This window comes from Dromiciops gliroides, chromosome 3 (assembly GCF_019393635.1).
Source record: "Dromiciops gliroides isolate mDroGli1 chromosome 3, mDroGli1.pri, whole genome shotgun sequence".
Taxonomy (NCBI): domain Eukaryota; kingdom Metazoa; phylum Chordata; class Mammalia; order Microbiotheria; family Microbiotheriidae; genus Dromiciops; species Dromiciops gliroides.
The window spans coordinates 157,116,439-157,136,608 of record NC_057863.1 but is presented as its reverse complement, the minus strand read 5'-3'; the positions used below and the strand labels follow the sequence as shown (position 1 = coordinate 157,136,608).

Here is a 20,170-nt window from a genome sequence, read left to right as displayed (position 1 = left end):
TAGTTAAGTATCCAGTGTCTGAGGCCAGATTTGAACTCAGGGCCTCCTGAATCCAGAGCCAGTGCTTTATCCACTGCACCACCTAGCTGCCCCCCGTGCTAAGCGCATCATGATCTTCATAGCATTTTCCCGGGCATGTTGGGGGTAAAAGGAAAAACCCTAGAGGGAAGACATTCCCACAGCAATTTCTTAAAATAAAACAACAGGGGGCAGCTAGGTGGCCCAGTGAATAGAGCACCGGTCCTGGAGTCAGGAGGACCTGAGTTCAAACCCGGCCTCAGACACTTTCACTAGCTTTATGACCCTAAGCAAGTCACTTAACCCTCATTGGCCCACCAAAAAAAAAAAAAAGAAAAGAAAAAAGAAGTTGTGGCAGCCACTCTGAACTTCAGTCACTGCCACTCAGATCATTCAGGAGCCATCAACATTGAGGCAAGATCATCCACCAGCAAAAAGATTATGACTCACTGAAGATTCAGATGATGGTTATCAATTTTTAAGCAATAAAGTGTTTTAAAAATTTAGTTATATACATTGTTTTTTTAGATATAATACTATTGCACACTTAATAAACTACAGTATAATGTCAACATAACTTTTATATGCACTGGGAAAGCAAAAAATTCATGTGACTCACTTAACTGCAATATTCACTTTACTGTGGAGGTCTGGAACTAAACTCACAGTATCTCTGAGGATTGCTGGTATGGAATTTTAAGGCTTGCAAAATGTGATCTCCTTTGATCCAGGTTAAGGGATCTGGTAGTGTCTGAGGCTGCATTTGAACTACGGTTTTCCTGATTCCAAGTTCAGCGTTCTATCCACTGCATTGTCTATCTGCCTGTCTGCTTCTCAGACACAAACTGATTCAAGATGAAAGCAGGTGGATCTCACCTTCTGCTTTGCCCATGGGCACCACCCACTGACCTGTCCTACTTACCCTTCCTGGGATCACAAGATTGTCAATGCCAATCAGATCTTTCTTGAGTTCATGTAGCTTCTGGAAATTCTCCATCTTTATCATGGTACCATGGAGCTGTGCCACCATTTCTGTAATCTCTGCCAGCGCAGCTAATAAAATAAAAAGGAAAGAAAGCGCTGAGTATTTATGAGACACAGGGGCTGTTGGACCCCCCCCCCCCCCCCCCCCCGCCTCCAGTTCAAGCTTCGGGATAAAACCCTCTAGGATGTTGATGTCAGAAACCATCTTGCTAAAGCTTAATAGCACCACTTCCCTCAGAGACACCAGGATAATAAAAACGTAGTGATTTACTTCCAGTGTTAGTTTGCTTGTTTTGGTTTCCCAACAGCATTTGACACATATAAACAATCCCTTTACTCTTAGTTCCATGGGGTACAATTGGCCTTCAAAGATAGTAACCTTGTGGCAGTAAAGAGAAAGGACCAAATGAAAGTGCTTATAGATTTTGTCACCAGGATACAAAAGATCTTTGAAAGTTAATGTAACTGAGAAATGCACCATCCCGTGTCATTCTGAATGGAGCTTCTCTGAATTTAACTAAGCTTATTCTCAGATGGATGTGACTAGAAGGGCGATCATTTTATAGATAAGGTAAGTGATGCCTGGAAAAGAGAACTCATTCGCCCATGGTAACAGTCTACTGGTAGAACCAGGGCAAAAACCCAGGTCTCCTTAGTTACGGAATCTCACATTTGGAAAGGACCTCAGACACTTTCTGATCTAAGCTATACCTGAACAGGGTGGCCTTTTAGTCCTAAATCTATGAGAAAAAAAAAGAAAAAAGAAAATACTTCAAAGGCATTAAATCAAAAGTTCCCCAAGACTAAGGGAAGGTTAAGGGTAGGCCAAACCAGGGATTACATTCCCTGTCAGACTCTGGGGAAAAGATTCTTGCCAGCAGCATATTGCTTTCAAACCACTGCAATCTAGTTTTCCAGGTTAGGAGGAGCATGAGTTAACTCCTTCTCTGGAAAAAAAACAAAACTCATGAACATTTTCCATTTATATCAACAGCATTAGAAGAAAACAAAACATCACAGAGAAAACCCAGTGCCATCACTTATTTGGGAGGGGGGGGGGCAGGGCAGTGAGGGTTAAGTGACTTGCCCAGGGTCACACAGCTAGTAAGTGTCAAGTGTTTGAGCTCAGATTTGAACTCAGGTCCTCCTGAATCCAGGGCTGGTGCTTTATCCACTGCGCCACCTAGCTGCTCTCATCACCTTTTAAACTTCAGAGTTAGTAACATAGAGACAATCCACCACTTCACACTTTTCCCAGAATGTCATTACTGACATAAAAGTCCCTCTAGGTATCAATTTGTGAGTTAACAAAATTGCAGATATAGCATTAAAATCCACAAAACCTGAACCCATCCAGTGTTCTACTTACCTCTGCAGTCCCTGAAATCCGAGTGGTTCGGGGGGTAATGTTTGCACAGCCTCTCCATTATCTGCTTATAGTGCATCAGCCTGTGCAAAGGCCGAAGGAGGAAGGTGTTGAGGGGCAAATAGCAGACTTTCTGCAACTCAAAGTCTCGACAGAAGCTCTCCAGTCTGCGAGAGTTCTTGATTCCATTTTCCAACTCTACCAAAGCTTCATTGTGCTTCCACAGATGACTTGTCAATTGCTTAGAGAAGAGAAAAAAAAGGTAGATGGGGAAGAAACAGATATGATGTTTGTAAAAATGCAGTTTGTATTTGGATCAATATGGTACCTGTCCATTATTTGAAATATTGGGGGAGGTACAAAGATAAATGGAGCAGCTAGGTGGTGCAGTGGATAGAGTTCAGGAGGACCCGAGTTCAAATCTGGCTTTACACACTTACTAGCTGGGTGACTTAAACCTGTTTGCCTCAGTTTCCTCATCTAGAAAATGAGTTGAAGAAAGAAATGGCAAACCACTTCAGCAACTTTGCCAAGAAAACCCCAAATGGGGGTCACAAAGAGTTGCACACAACTGAACAACAAAAAAGATAAATAAGACATTCACTTAAAACATGACATCATAATTTTGTACCCATATTATACTTTGGTTTTTTTTTAAAAAAAGGTTTTGAATTAATAAAATGTTCTACTTAAGTTCAAAAAAATAATGATGGTATTAAATGTATATATCTCTTGGAAAATAATTAAGCAGATCTTGAGTGTAGGGACTGGCTATTTTTCTACATTGTGTAGTGTGGCTAAAACAGAAAGGACACACAATAAATATAGCATAATAAAAATAACATCAGCAAAGATAGCCCAGCCAATGTACTCAACTGGCAAAGCTCCCTGAATAATGTCAATATCCTCCCTTGCCCACAGGCTAGCAACAGCCCCCCTCAAAATAGAAGGCTAATAATAAGACATTCACTACGTCATTCCTATAAGTATGTGCAAGGGATGGTGTGGGAGAGGAGGTAGGGAAATGACAGAGGTGTACTCCTTCTATATTTTTAATAAGTTTGTGGTAATCCTAACTTTAGGCTAAACAACGATACCAGGGCACAGTGGGTTCCATATGGAACACTGTTAAAGATGGATAAAGTGCCAGCCCTGGATTCAGGAGGACCTGAGTTCAAATTTGACTTCAAACACTTGACACTTACTAGCTGTGTGACCCTGGACAAGTTATTTAACCCTCATTGCCCTGCAAAAAAAAAAAAAAAAAAAGATGGGCAGTTGGCTGCAGCGGGCTTTGGTTCTACTGTATTAATGCTGTCTAGAGGTAGAATGGAATAGATTGATAGAGGGGTGGTCTTTGATCACAATGACCTGGGCTCAAGTACTGACTCTGGGCAAATGACTCAACCTCTCTGTGTCCCAAGTGCCTCTTTAAGACTGCAATGTGCGGATTAGGTACTGATCAGAAGTAGAAAAGAGAGTTTCCTCATCAGGTATTTTCCAGAACAAATAAAAGCCGCAGTTCTGGTCCAAAATAAACCAAAGATGTAAAAATGACACTGGTCATTCTGCAATGTAATGCTGTGCAGGCTGGTATATCCTATCAGAATTCTAGTACAAGCCTGTCATTAGGAAACTGGCTTCTGAAGACTTTCCTTCACAGGGTCAGGCTGCTGAGGTCCCTGGGGACATGAAGTAGTTTGCCCTTGATCACACAGACAGCTAGCGGTAGAGCTAGGATTCGAACCCAGGTCCACTGACTTCAAATACATCATTCATTTCACTGCACCTTGCTGACTTTTTTTTTTTAAACTGTATGATTTAGGGGCAGCTAGGTGGCGGAGTGGATAGAGCACCAGCCCTGGAGTCAGGAGTACCTGAGTTCAAATTCGGCCTCAGACACTTAACACTTACTAGCTGTGTGACCCTGGGCAAGTCACTTAACCCCAACTGCCTCACTAAAAACAAACAAACAAAAAAACCCCAAAACTGTATGATTTAAAAAACAAACAAAACAACCAAAAATGTTTCCAAAGTGCCACTTGGAAAATTTCTTTATTTATTTTTATTTTGCTTGCACTGCTCTCCATGCTGTAAACACTCATTTGAAATGCCAAAGCAACAAGGAACGCTTACAGAATGGCACATCAAGTGCCTAGGCTGAAGATGTACTGCATAGAGAAGGAGGGGAGTGTGTGCTTCTGTGTGTGTGTGTGTCTGTCTGTCTGTCTATGGGGGCGGGGTTATAAATGGAAACCATTACAGTTCTTGCGGCCCTTTAAGAGGCCTGGTTTGGTCTGGAAGAAAAGAGATCTGATAGGGACTGAATGTCAGCACTTGGTATGAGAGTGAAATGCTGGAAGTAGCCAGGAAGGCAGCTAGCTGTAAAAGGGAGAAAAGTACCTGGGAAGAAAGATAAAGAAAGGGAGAGTAGGAAGATAGCACAGGACAAGGCGAGGGAGACCCAGCGTACGCTGAACATTGAATGGCTCATGGGCTGGTACTCGGTGGTATAAGATGTGAGTTAAAGTAGGCACAGAGGCTTAAAATCTTAAGAGTTTGAAAAGTTCAACCACCAAGGTTGCCAAAGAAGACTGGAGAGCAAGGATAATGAGATTTATAGCAAGCTTTCTGAGTAGAAAAAGGAAAAAGAGGAAAGGCTGAAGAAGAGGACAAGAAATAGGGAACCCAGAAAGCAGATATATAAATGGCGCTGGAAAGAGGCGGATGTGAGGACGAAGGCACAAACAGAGCAAAAGAGGATGGGAGACAAACTTGAGAAATGGAAAAGAAACAAGTTAGTCTGAACACACGGATCTGCGTGCTTTATGCTATAATCATGACATAAGCATTTCATCTTTGCCTGAGAAACCTATTTAGCAGGAATTCTTTTATCACCACAAATCGACCATATCCTCGGATATCATATGCAGGTTTATCACAGTATTTGAAGTTGAAAGAAACCTTAAAAGATCTTGTAGTCTAAATGGCTAAACTGTACAGATCAGAAAATAGGAAAGAGCCTCAGAAAAGTGAAATGACTTGACTAAGGTTACACAGCAAATCAATGGCAGAGTAAGGACCCAAATTCATTTTAGCTGACTTTCAGTCCCAGTCTCTTACTATATCACACCAAAAATAAGAGCATCACTTACTAATTAGTAAAAGAAGAAACAGGGCATATTATTTAATTGCTAATAATACTATAATCGTGCAGCTAGGTGGTGCAGTGGATAGAGCTCTGGGCATGGAGTCAGGAAGACCTAAGTTTAAATCCAGCCTCAGATACTTACTAGCTATATGACCCTGGGCAAGTCACTTAATCCTGTTTGCCTCAGTTTCCTCATCTGTAAAATGAGCTGGAGAAGGAAATGTCAAACCACTCCAATATTTTTGCCAAGAAAACCCCAAGTGGGGTCACAGAATTGGACATGACTGAAATGACCAAATAACAAGAAATACTATAATACGAATTATTAATTAATGATGTCATCAATACAATATTCCAACCAATGTCTTTGAAAAGAAAAAAAAGGGAGAATGAAAGACTCTCAACAATTTTCTTCTCACTGAATGCTCCAAACTTCACATGAGACACATAAGTACAGAATGTTAAATCTGGAAGAGACATCAAAGCTTGTCTTGCCCATCCCCGTCATTTGACAGATGAGAAAACTGAGATACACAGAAGTTAAGTGATAGGTCCAAGTTAAATTGCCACAACGCAAACCTGGAGCTAGCAACCAAGTCTTTTGATTCCTAGTTCAATGCTCTTTCTACCATAATGCATTGCTATAAAAAAATACTTACCCCTAAATCATGTCCACGACTAAGCTTAGCTCTTTGGTAAGTGCATTAATTCAAGCCTCAAGGATAATTTTTATTGTCCTAGACAAATAGTTTATTAAATTCCACCCTCTTGGCCTACTTAAGCATTTTACTTGCTCCTAAAAGTTATGCTCTCTGACAGTATCCAGCCAACTGGGATGGAAAAAGTTTGCTTTTACTTTAATTCTAAAGCATTTAGGAAGCACTTCATATATAAGGTGCTAAGTTAGGCACTGGAGATACAAAGACAAAAGAAAAACCCAGTTCCCTCATGAAGCTATCGTTATACTTGGGGGACTGAATGTTTACATAGTGTAAATCAATACCATATAATTAAAGGAAAAAAACACTAACAATTAAAGGGACCAGAAATGGCTTCCATGGGTACCTCAATGAGACTTATGTGACAATTGGAGTGATGCCACCTGCTGAAGAGTTACTGTAGGAAAGCTCCGCCATGAGGAGAAGGCGTCTGAGGGCAAGCCATGTGGCTTGGAAGGTCAGTTCCTTGGCGTCAGGAAGTGACATTTGCTCATGGGTACTGTCGATCAAAGCTACCAGCCAATTAACTTGGAGCTGTATATGTGTGTGGATGGGATGTTTCCGATTTAGACAGGAGGCTTGTGGGACGAAGAAGGGCTGAGGCACTCTCTCATTCATCAGGACCTCGTGGAGAGTGGAGCTGGAGATGCTGGCTCCCTGAGATTGATAGATGTAGGCATCTAGGCCTCTCTCTCTCTTCACCAAATTTTTATGCTCCTTAATAAATGCTTAAAAGTCTAAACTCTTGATAAAGCTTCTAATTTATTGGCGACCACTCATTAGATTTTTTAGACAGACTAGCTAGAATTTACAGACAGCAACCATTCACTTAAGAAGTCACAGATTCTAAAATGTTGGAGTCAGGAGGAGCAGATTCAACAAAAAGGATAACACTGGAGAGAAAGAGGTGGGAGATGAAATACCAAATGAGGAAGGGCTTCTAAAACAGTGTGACCCTGGGCAAGTCACTTAATCCTCATTGCCCCGCAAAAAAAACCAAAAAAACAAAACAAAACAAATCAGAGGCATCCGTGTTTTGTTCTAGAGGCAACATGCAGTTATTGATGATTTTTGAACAGGGGAGTGATTGGACAGGAAGGGGAAGAACAGTATCATGAAAGCTGAAAGAGGAGAGGGTATCCATGAGACCACGTAGGCAACTATGCCAAAAGCAGTAGAGAGATCAAAAAGGATGAAGACTGCACATTTTAAATACTTATAGACCTTTATATTCATGAAGAGAAAATTTGAATTTACTGAATTTGTAAATAAAATTTAATAGCTTGAAGACCACCTAAAACTAAAGTTCAGTTGCAAGAAATTGGTTGCTGTTTTAAAAATTAATAGAACATAAACTTATATGTATTCAGTATTCAGAGGAAGAATAAATGTGCACACAGACATGTGGGGTCCAAACACAGACAGGAGGGCAGGTGACACATGGAGGCCATGGACTGACATGAAGTACCTGAACATGATTGAATTGAAGACAGAGAAATGGGGCCAATAAACAATAATTAAGCACCTACTATGTGCCATTCACTGTTCTAGATGGTGATTAATATTATCTGTTTTACAGATGAGGAAATCAAGTTACTAAGGTGTAAAATGTTCTCTATCTTGAATGTAAATGATCAAATTGATTATGATTTTCCATATGCCCCCGAGTTCAGAGTTGGGTCTTGTCTAGGCAATACTAAAACACTCATTAAAGAAAATGTCAACATAATGATGAACAAATCACACAGTCAACAAATCAATTGTTTAGTATGTTGTTGTTCAGCCATTTCTTGGTGATGTCTGAGTTTTTATGACCCCATTGGAGGTTTTCTTGGCAAAGAGACTGGAGTGGTTTGCCATTTTCTTCTTCAGCTCCTTTTACAGATGAGGAAACTGAGGCAAAGAGGGTGAAGTGATTTGCCCAGGGTCATCCAGCTAGTGTCTGAGGCCAGATTGGAACTCAGGAAAACAAGGCTTCTTGACTCCAGGCCCGGGGGCCCATCCACCTTACTGCCCAAATGTTTAGTATACAAAATACCAAGCAACTGTTTTGTTCTATGTTTTCAGTAATATTACCATGTTTTGATAATGCACACATAGACACTTTCCCTTTTTCTGTATGTTTTTCTGTTTTGTTTTTAGTCTGCATGTGATTTCTCTTAAATGGGAATGTACCAGGCAACTAGGTGTTAACAAATTCACTGGCTCCCCCAGGAATTAAATGACTTGTGCATGGTGACACAGCTGATTTCTGTTAAAAGTATGACATGGGGGGCAGCTAGGTGGAGCACTGGATAAAGCACTGGCCCTGGATTCAGGAGGACCTGAGTTCAAATCCGGCCTCAGACACTTAACACTTACTAGCTGTGTGATCCTAGGCAAGTCACTTAATCCCCATTGCCCCTCAAAAAAAAAAAAAAAGTATGACATGAATACAGGTTGTCCTGACTCTAAAGTCAGCTGTTTTACCCACCATGGCATTCTGCCTCTCAGAATCCTTCTTTTAAAAAGGTACAAAAACAGCTTCCTAAGACAGGCCTCATGTTTTCTGCATCCCTTCAAAGAGATTTCTTGGTTTGAAAAATGATTTGCTTAAGGGCAGCTAGGTGGTGTAGTGGATAGAGCACTGGCCCTGGATTCAGGAGGACCTGAGTTCAAATCCAGCCTCAGACACGTAACAATTACTAGCTGTGTGACCCTTGGCAAGTCACTTAACCCCAAGTGCCTCACCAAAAATTAAAAAAAATTTTTTAAAATATATTTTAAAATTGATTTGCTGAAATACCCTCCTTCATAGCTTTATGTTAAAAAAAAAATCCCCTAGAAATTCAGGCCTGAAAAATCAAGAAATGCTTGCTGTAGGGGCAGCTAGGTAGCGCAGTGGATAGAGCACTGGCCCTGGAGTCAGGAGGACCTGAGTTCAAATCCGGCCTCAGACACTTAACACTTACTAGCTGTGTGACCCTGGGAAAGTCACTTAACCCCAACTGCCTCACTAAAAAAAAAAAAAAAAAAGAAATGCTTGCTGTACACAATTGCTATAGTACCTCTGATGTTATCAAATATTAGAGAAGTTTCAACTCCAGGGAGGCATTTCTTTTAGAGAATTTAACATTTAATTTTTTCCCCCCAATTACATAAATACAATTTTAACATTCTTTTTTTTTTTCCTTCAAATTTTGAGTTCCAAATTCTCTCCCTCTTTTCACTGCTGGTGTGGTCATTTAGGGCTTGCACAAAGGCAAAGAGTGGACTCCCTTTACTTGGGAGAACAACCCAGGACTAGGAGGCTGCCACCTGGCTTACCTTCATGCCTTGAATGTTCTTCAGCATGACATCACCAATTCTTTGGTAATCTCCTTTGATGTGTGCATTTGAGCGGCCTTCCCTAGGAGCAAAGGCAAAGGGAATTTTAATTATTGCCCGGTTTGACCAACATCACAGTAAATATGCCGTTACTTCACAAAAAGACCAAGAGGCTTTTTTTATTTTTCAAATGTCATAAGATTTCATCCATGTTCTCTGACTTTGATTACTTTTAGAGTACACAGTCTAGTTTGGATGAGATACGGAAGAAACTTTTGTGTGTGTGTGTGAGATAGTAAAGAAACACTTCTAATACCATTAATTCCAACATCGTTTTTCATGTTAACACATGGATAATTTCAGAGTCCCTACAGAAGTCTAAGTGCCATTTTTAACAACTAGTAGCTGAAATCCTGGCTTCTGATGACTTGCTATTTATAGACGAACACAAGTGCACACAGCACTTTATAGGGCTGAAGACACAAAGGAGAAGGCCTTGCCTTAAAGATCTATTTATCTATATTAGACAGAGGTAGTCAGCAAAGCCTAGGAAGAGAAAAATAAAATCCTTAAAATAAAAATCTGCACAGTCAGAGATGGGAAAACCAGACACAGAAAAAAACTTATAAGTTTGATATCAGTTTTAAGAGAGATAGAGAGGAAGGGGTCAATATATACACTGTAAATATACTATGCTTGAAGAATTAATGAATGAATGAATGAAAAAAAATTAAGTGCTTACTTTATTATGCTAGGCATTGGGATAAGCCCTAGGGGTACAAATATAAAAGCAAGACAGTCATTGTCCTCAAGAAAATATATTCTCTTAAGGGAATAGAGAAAGAGAGAGCGGAGAGTTATGGCCAAAGTCAAATATTTTGGTCTAGAAAATCACAGGGAAGTTTAATGGAGCAACAGGCAATTGAATGACATACCATTGTGAGAAACAAGGGTAGGGTTAACAATTCAATTTCCCGAGCTAGAGGGGGTACACATGGGTGTATAAGTTTACATGAAATGTACCCGGAAAGGACTGTCATAGCCAGATTTTTTAAAGAGAAATTTTCTCACTGTCAATCAAAGGCCACACACCCAAACCAACTCTCAAGTGATGTATAAGTAAACTTTAGATGTGTGTTTCTACGCTTGATGTCTGAGGTGGGTTGTCCGCTAAAATACAATGGTGCAATACAGAACACAAATCAATGGGAAACCTCAGACTGTGTATCTCAAAGGTGTGGTATCTAATAGCTTTCAAACAATAGAACACAATGGCTCCCATTTCAGCTGAAGTCAAGCTGAACAACATTCGGTGCACCTAGAATTGTAGTTATTTAATCTTTAATCCATCAAGCATTTCTCCTGGGGAAGGGAGAAGGAGCCTGATGGTAGGGTACACTCCCATGCTTAATTAAACAAACCAAGGGCAGTTTATAAGGGGGTAAGAGAAATCTTGTTGGTCAGAAACAATAAGTTCATCTCATAAATTACACTAGCTTGTGGGTCACAGGCAAATAAACATGCAGTGAGTAAGTGGCATGCTATTCATTTTGGTGGCTCCAACTAAGCATATTGAGTAAATAATGTCACAGCAACAACGGAGAGCCCCAAAGCCCATTAACTAATTAAATATCTTCTATCATGAAACTTCTGAAGATAGAGTACATACTTTCCAGGCTTGAAACAGGCCCGTTCATCCTCTTCCCTTAGCAAGGTTTACTGAAGACCCTATCTGTCTCCCCCTCTCTATTTTTCATTCCTTTTTAACTAAGATTCTAAAGAAAATTCATCCTCCAAGAGCATTTCTTTCTTCTCACAATTTAAGACAATAACTTTTATCTTATTGATGTTACCAAAAAGGGGGGGCAGGAAATACATCACCATCATGCTCCTAAAATCAACAAAGATGACCCCTTTCTTCTTCAGAATTCCTGGTCTTTGAATTGCCTCACAGGTGAAACACTTAAATAAGATCCTTTCAATGCTTCAGTAATTAATACCCTTGGATGCGGTCCAAGAGAACAAACAACATTAAGCAAGTTCCAGTATACCCTGGCACTGCAATTAATCAATAACAAAGCAAATTTCTGTCTCCCTCGACTCCACATCACTTGGTAAGTTCTCAGTGATATTTTCCTGAAGATAAGTTATAGTCCCCATAGCTACTGTAAGGAACAAAAATCTTGACTTGTAATTGCTACTGTCCTCTTACTTTGGGGGACATAAATCCTACCACTTCATAGAACTGTAGTAACTTATTCATTGTCTGGTTTGGGGCCAAAATTATCATTACTTCAAATCTGGATAGAACAAAAAGTTTATCAGAGGGCTTCAATATATCGATATGGCTGAGATTTGTTGGCAATTTGTTGATTGCACTTAATTAAATGGATGGGGACTAAAAAGCTTACGAAGGCTGCCTTACAACCTTTGCTTTGATTATTCAGCTAACTGGCATTTATTAAGTATCTACTATGTGCCATACACTGTGCTAAACACGAGGGATGCAAAGAAAGACAAAAGACAACTCCTGCACTCAGGGAGCTCACAGTCTGAGGAAGCAGGAGGGACAAGCAGCAAACAAGATATATACAGGATAAATTGGAGATAAACAATAAACGGAAAGCATTACCATGAAATGGGGTCTGGAAAGACTTTTTGCAGAAGATATAACTTTACCTGAGGCTTCAAGGAAGTCAGGGAAGCTAGGAACCTTCAATTTAGCATCTTTTATTCCTTTACAAAATAAATAAAAATAATGATGATGACAAAACTACCACCTCTTGGCCCTTTGATGGGAAGAAAAACTTCTGAACTCAAGCTCCAACTTTGCATCTACTAATTTTCTACCATAATGAGACTCTAATTTCCATTTCATTCAATTAACACCAAAGGCCCCCAATTCTAGTCCAGGCAAATGAGTACTCAAAAATGACCCACGAACATCTAAGCCCTTAACTAACTAGAAAGTTAAGTTTTTGCGTCAGCCTAACCACTTGGCATCGAAAGCTGCCATATGTTGATAAGATTGTCATGGTACCAAAAGACATTGCTTAATTAACATTTGTGAGTTGTTAAATCATCTACAAGCATGCAAGGTTTTCAAGTGAGGCATACCTTCTGAGATTATATAGAAAGATAGCTAAAATTCAGAAAACTACTCTTATCTATTTTGACAGTGACCAGACCACATCTAAGGTAATAGGTTCAGTTCTCAATATTTCATTTTAGGGAGGGTATTAATGAGCAGGGAAAGAACAGGGAAAAAGTGACCAGGATGATTTCATATGAGCATCACTTGAAGGAATTAAGAATTCGAAGTTTGGAAAGATGACAGTGGGAATAATATGGCTGTCTTCAAATATTCGAAAGATATATATGTGGAAGAGGAACTGCTGGGAATGTGCTAGGGCCAGCTTGAACGGTTTCACAAGAGGTGATTGTTAGATTTTCAGTGTGAACGTTTACACTTCAGAAACTGGCAGATGCTACAAATCAGAGCCGGATTTCTTGTTTTGTTGACTGTCTAGACTTAAAAAGTGACAGGAAAAATGTTAATAATGCATATTAAACTTAAAACTGTCATGGGCACAATTTTTTTGAGATCTAATTATTAAAAATTTACCAGCATAATACTGATGGATTTATGTTAATTTCCTTCCCCCAGGGCAGGTGCTGGGCCAATGGATAAAAACTGCAGAAATGTTAATTTTGGCTCACTATAAGAAAGAACATCTTAATAATTAGAGCTCTCTAAAAATAAAATGGACTATTTCAAGAAGAAAAGCCAGGAAGTCTGTGCTTTCCTGACCCTATAGGACACAGGTTCTTAGTGGTGAGAAACTGTTTTGTTTTTTGCCTTTGTATTCCCAGCACCAAAACAGTAGTGTCTGTGTGTGTGTGCGCGTGTGTGTGTGCGCGCGTGCCTATGCACACATGTATGCACACACACATACATATATTTTTCCCTAAAACAATGTAAACTCCTTTAGTACAGGGACTATTTAATTTTTATCTTTGGATGCACAACACTCAGCATAGTTCCGGGGATACAGGAGCTTAATAAATGCTTGTTGCTTGTTTGATTAACAGAAATAACAAATAAAGATAGAGTGAAGATCTTAGAGAAAGTAGGAGAAATGTTAGCCAAGTTCTGGAGATGTCAAGGGATTTAGGGTCAATACCACCTGGGAGAGGTATTAGTCTTGGAAAGAAGAGGGCAAGACTGGTTAGGGAGAAAAGTAAAGCTAGACTGGGTTAGTGGACCAGGAGAACAAGGAACATTGAAAGGATTGAGGGCATGATGTTCCAGAGACATCCCAAATTCAACGTGTCCAAAACCGAATTCATTGTCTTTTTCCCCCCAAACCACTTTTCTGCCAGGCTTCCCCTATTCTGCTAAAGGTACCGCCATTCTTCCATTTTCCTCTATTCTTAACCTTAGCAGTGTCCTGTACTTCCCTCACCACACATACCTAATCTGTTTTCAAGTCTTGCTGATTTTACCTCCATCATATCTACTATATCCAACCACTTCTCTCCACTCATACATCTATTATCTTAGTGGAGACCCTCATCACCTCTCACCTCCTTGTGGCAACTTTTGAGATACAACTCAGAAACAACCTTGTTAGATGAAGCCTTTCCACTAGTGCCCTCCCTCCCTCCCTCCTTTGTACTTACTATCTTTACATTTTATTCCTGTATGTACATATATTTATACACAAACATGTACACATATATGCTTAGATCTGTATTTCAATATACAAGTGTATCTATAAATATATGTGTCACAGACACACACACACACACACACACACATTTTTCCCAGTAGAATGTAAGCTTGTTTTAAGTAGTAATTGTTTCATTCGTTGTATTTTTGTTCCCAGTGTCCTAGCGGGACATGGTGTATGTGCAGTAAGTGTTTACTAAATGTTTGTTGATCTGCTGGTGCAGATGAACCCAGGTTTGGCAAGAGTAAGGAATTCAGTTCAACAAACACTTACTTTTAGAAGTTAGTGCTGTACAGGGTAAGGAGTTGGAGTTTATAGAACCAGGAAGCAAAAGCATAAAGATCATTATTAGCATGAGCCAAGAATGTTAAGTAAGGAAAAAAAAATAGCCAGATGATGAGGTCACCAGGGAAGGTGAGAGAATAGCACGAGAGCTCAACAAACAACAACAAAATGTTTCCTATTCATTTACTAAACTCTCAAAAACTAGATCTTGACTTCAGATGCTTATCACAACTTAGAGAGGAAAGAAACTAGACTGAGCCTTTTATAGGCAATTTTCAAAGAATTCTTTTGTACATCAAGCAAAAGTCTTTCCCCACCCACACCCCAGGCCTTTTGTCATCCCTAGGCACATAAAGCAGTCAGTCCACATGTCCTTAGGTCATTATGTGGCTTCAAATGTGGAGAAATCTTGCTAATTTCATTTTTCCTCCATTACTTACCTCAAAACTCTAGAAATCAAAACCAAAAACTCAATGCTCTAAAAACATAACCAGAGAAACAACCAAATCACCCCAGCGTTGATTCTGCTGTGAACAACTGTGAAAAGGTCATGTTTGTTGTGAATAACATGAAAAGGGACTTATAACATCCTCCGGATGTTGACCCCACAAGTGAAAAAAGTCCTTGTAGAGAAAGCCTATTTGCCCTGAGAACTCGTTGATGCAAATATGTACTGTTGCAATAAAGGAACTGCCCACAGCAAAAGCATTTGTTTGGCATTGTCAGCATGAGAAAATCAGGGGAGGCCTAACTTAACGGGCCTTATAAATGCCACACACTAGGACTTGTGTGTTATAATTAATTGAGCACTCATCTGTGAGCAAATACAATGTTTGGAGGTGGCTCTCTGGCCCAGGAGTTAGGAAGATAAGAATTCAAATCTGGCCACAGATGCTTAGTAGCTGTGACCCTGGGCAAACCATTTAACCTCTGTTTACTTCAGTTTCCTCAAAAATAAAGTGAGGATAGGGACAGTGCCTACCTCACAGGGTGGTTGTAAGGATGAAATATTTGGAAAAAGCACTTCGCACAATGCCTGGCACCATAAAAGGTTCTACAGAAATGCTTTTTCTCTTCCCTCCTCTTCTTAGCAAGCAGAAAAAAAAATAGATCCCTATTTTCAAAACATCCTGACCCTGTTTGAATATTTTACAGCTAGTATATAACTCAACAATGAACTCAATAAAGAAGAACAAACAAGAGAGAAAGTGTTTATATCATGTAAAAACTGGTGGGCTGGGAGACCTTAAAGGTCTAATTTATCAACCTGTTCAGGAAAGAGGGAGGGAGGGAGGGAGGGAGAGGGAGAGAGAGAGAGAGAGAGAGAGAGATATGATTAAGTAATTTGCTCAGTCATTGAGTTAGATAATAAAAAGGGCAGCTATTTGCCAATAAGGAATCACATTCTGGACTCTTAAAAATGAACTAAGTTTATCTCTAAAGTGTTTTAAAATACAATAGTGTAGAGCTGTGTCCCAAGCAGGAGTATACCATATTATCACTATGCATTATTTCTTCAGGCTTCTGGGAAAGAGTCATGAAGCAGTAGGAATCAGGGGAAAATAAACCAGGCTAAATCAAACATAGCCCCCTACTTCACTCTGCACCCTTCCTCTTAGTTATGGTCAACATAAAGTCTATTCAAAACCGTGAAAGAAACGAAATTTACTAGGTAATGATGACCTTGTCTGCAATAAAGTCACAGAACTATCCTATAAAATGTAATAAGCCTGAAGATAGGGCCTCCCTCTGGGAATGTAGTTTTCTAATGCAATAAGTTTAAAATGTGCTTTTCTGGAGGGTTTAAGTAGATTCTTTACCAATTAAAGAGGATACTGAAACTGCAGGTCCTGGAGTCAATAAGATTCATCTTCCTGAGTTCAAATATGGCCTATGACCCCTGGAAAGTCACTTAAGTCTGTTTGCCTCAGTTTCCTCATCTGTCAAATGAGCTGAAGAAGGGAATGGCAAACCACTCCAGTATCTTTGCCAAGAAAACTCCAAATGGGGTCATGAAGAGTTGGACACACCCGAAACAAATGAACAATTGAAATATTACAGAGGAGATCCTTCATTTTGTGTGTGTATGTGTTGCAGACCCCTGTGGAAAATAGGTAAAGTCTGGGGACTAATTTGCAGAATTAATTTAAAAATGTATAACATAAGATACATAGAGTTTCAAATTATACCAAAATACAATGATATTTGTATTGAATTAATTAATTATATTATATATTAATAATACAATTAACTAATCATATTATATATTTCAATATAATTAATATAATTATATTGAAATAAAGTCACATTTGTGTCCATTTATATATGGATCCCACATTAAGAAGCCTAATGTAAAGATCATATTATGAGAAGCAGAATGCTGGAGTAGAGGAAGAACACTGTTTTAAATTAAATATATAGCTTAGAAAAACTGTGCAATAGAAGTTCAGTTTTGCATACCACCTTAAATATTCTATGTTTAATGCTTAAGATCATATTAAAAGAGAAAATATTTAACTTCTTGTGGCCTTGTTTTCTTATTTTCAAACGAATTATCACCTCTGCCCTTGTTTTATTCTTTTCCACAAAGATACAATAATTTTAAAAAGGAAAGCATTTTTGAAAATATGGATGGTGTATAATTAGGTAACAAGGAACTAAGTATAAAGTATATTTTACAATTATGTTTTGCCCTTAGGGGGAAAATATAATTGTAGTATTTAGAACTAGAAAACTAGAAGATAGCTTGGAAACATCTCTAGTACAACCCTCTCATTTTCTAGATGAGGCTCAGTAGAGTGGGGTCTTGCCTAAAGACATATAGTGATTAGCTGAAGTCATCCGATACCAAATCCAGGACTATTTCAACTTCATTATGACCAACTCTGAAATACAGCTGTCATTAGGAGAAAATTATATATATGTACGTATATGTAATGAAAACATCTCTCAGAGTGCTATGTAAATGTTGGCTGCATTATGGTTCTAATTTGATGTAGTTCAGGTGGAAATATTTCTGGCCCAAGGGTTTTCCTGTCTGGGATACTCTGACAAGGATGGATGTTTAGTTTTTATAAATGAATATGGGTTATAGTGCCATTCCATTTTCTATAAACTCTCTCAATGTATTTTCAGGACAAGTGAAAGAGAAAAGCAGTGAAATCTTGGGTCATCATTCTGGACTCCAAGGAAGTAGTAAATGAAGGCCCTACTTGACTGGGGCGGTAAATCAGAATAGGTATAGAAAAGTATCAATCAACTCTCCTTCCATTCACTAGCCCTAAGGGATAGAACCCCCTCCCTCTTTGCTCACCAGTCTTCCTTACAATAAGGAAATTTCCACACTCAACATCACCCCACTGTCTCTTTTTCCAATCCCCAAGACTTGTCCATTGTTCCCCCACCCTAGCCATTAGTTCAAACTCTGTCACAGTGGACAGAGTTCTGGGCTTAGAATCAGGAAGACTCATCTTCAAGAGTTAAAATCTGGCCTCATAGTCTTCCTAGCTGTGTGACCCTGGACAAGTCACTTAACTCTGTTTGCCTCCATTCCTCATCTGTAAAATGAGCTGGGGAAGGAAATGGCCAACCATTCCAGCATCTTTGCCAAAAAAATCCCAAATAGAGTCATGAAGAGTTAGACGCAACTAAAAAGCAGCACAGCAAGTTTTATCAACAATTATTACCTGACTCCCATTTCTGTGAATTGTTCTTTAAAAACAACCACCAACTGGGGCGGCTAGGTGGCGCAGTGGATAGATAAAGCACCGGCTCTGGATTCAGGAGTACCTGAGTTCAAATCTGGCCTCAGACACTTGACACTTACTAGCTGTGTGACCCTGGGCAAGTCACTTAACCCCCATTGCCCCGCAAAAAAACCAAAACCAAAACCAAAAAAACCAAACAAACAAAAAAACAACCACCAACAACAACTTTGGGGTCCTTACTGGCTCCTTTCCCTTTATAAAGCATAGAAAAGGCTGTATCTGGCTAATTCTGGTGATTCTGATCCTGCCACTAACTTAGTAAGTCAAAACATAAAAGAAATAACTTCCCAAGCCGTTCATCCACTATACAAAATAGGCTAACAATAGCAATGACATGACACTTAAAGGTTTACATATTAAAATAAAAAGTTTGCATATTAAATCCATCCTTCAGGTACCACTTTATACTTATCAGGTGCTTTTCTTGATTCTCCCTATCATTAGTGCCCTTGTCCTTTTCAGATTATCTTGTATTTACTTATTTGTGTACACGTGGAAGAAGCAGCATTTGCATAGTGAAATTAGTCCTAAGCTTAACCCCTGTTTCATCATTTGAAAAATGGGGATGAGGGGGCAGCTAGGTGGTACAGTAGATAAAGCACCGGTCCTGGATTCAGGAAGACCTGAATTCAAATCTGGCCTCAGACACTTGACACTTACTAACTGGGTGACCATAGGCAAGTCACTTAACCCTCACTGGCTCGAAAAAAAGAAAAAAGAAAAGAAAAATAAGGATTATAGCACCTGCAGTATTGGCCTCACAGAGAAATCATGCATGTATACTGCCTGACAAACTAAATTCTTTGCAAATGTTGTTGTTACTACTACTACTACTACTACTACTACTACTACTACTACTACTACTACTACTACTACTACTACTACTACTACTACTACTAACTGTTGTAATAAAAACAGTAAAACATAAGTTTATTAAGGGCAGGAAGCGTTTCATTTTCATCTCTGTGTTTGTATTCACACAGTCAGCACTCAACAAACATTTGCTGAACTGAATTTATTTATTTAGAAACCTCACTGTTTGGCCCAAAGTAGCTTCAGTCATCCAATTAGCTCACTCTTGCTAGTAGGGAATCACAGCCACAACAGGTGAAGAAACAATGCTTTCATTTCCCATTCCCACAGCCACCCCCACCAGAGAAGAAAGGAGAGTTAGGAGGGATATAGAATATTTTCTTTCCCAGCTGCATGAGGAGACTGAAAAGAATCTCATTCATTTCATTCCCCTGGCATAGAACTACTGTGATCCTAACCAGATTTTCATACCATTTTCTGCTGTTGTCCTTGAAATAATTGGCAGTCACCCCAAGAGGCACTTTTAAAGTGTTTGCCAAGGAAACTTGCCTACCTGCTTCTGGCAAACTCCTTACAAAGACATGAATATAGTCTGAATGTAAACACTCCAAGAGACTGGCCAAAGCTTGATATGAAGTTATAAAAACTATAATGTTTGAACAGCATTAATATTTGAATTGGGATGATTTATTGCATCACTCAGCCTGGTATATAACATGATAGGTTGTGGAGTACAGAAAGAAGATATGAGTTGGGATCCACTGTGGAGGGAGGGACACGTGGATGTAATATGTAGAGTATGAGGAATGAGTAAGGAGGTACCTCCACCCCTAACCTGAAACATAACTTGATAACATTTCAATGTTAGTGTCATAGTGCAGACTAAAGGAATTAGTGGGTAGTTTGATGATCCTTGGTAACCTTTTACTTCCTTAACCTTTTCTCCATGAAAGACTCTAAGAAACAAAGAATAAGTTGGCTGGAGTGGTAAAAGCTGCTCTGCACATTAGTACCACCAACTTTCAGAG

The 20,170-nt window shown here is 39.3% G+C and overlaps 1 protein-coding gene across 3 annotated transcripts in view; it reads right to left on the bottom strand.

Annotated features, from left to right (window-relative positions):
* Positions 1-20,170, bottom strand: part of FARP1 (FERM, ARH/RhoGEF and pleckstrin domain protein 1) — a 339,566-nt gene that overhangs the window by 25,050 nt on the left and 294,346 nt on the right. For all 3 annotated transcript variants that reach the window (XM_043998981.1, XM_043998982.1, XM_043998983.1), the window contains exons 17-19: positions 9,545-9,626; positions 2,372-2,609; positions 941-1,071 (exon numbers count right to left, since the gene is read on the bottom strand). In XM_043998981.1, coding sequence (XP_043854916.1) covers positions 941-1,071; positions 2,372-2,609; positions 9,545-9,626 — 451 coding nt within the window. The remainder of the gene's footprint in view (positions 1-940; positions 1,072-2,371; positions 2,610-9,544; positions 9,627-20,170) is intronic.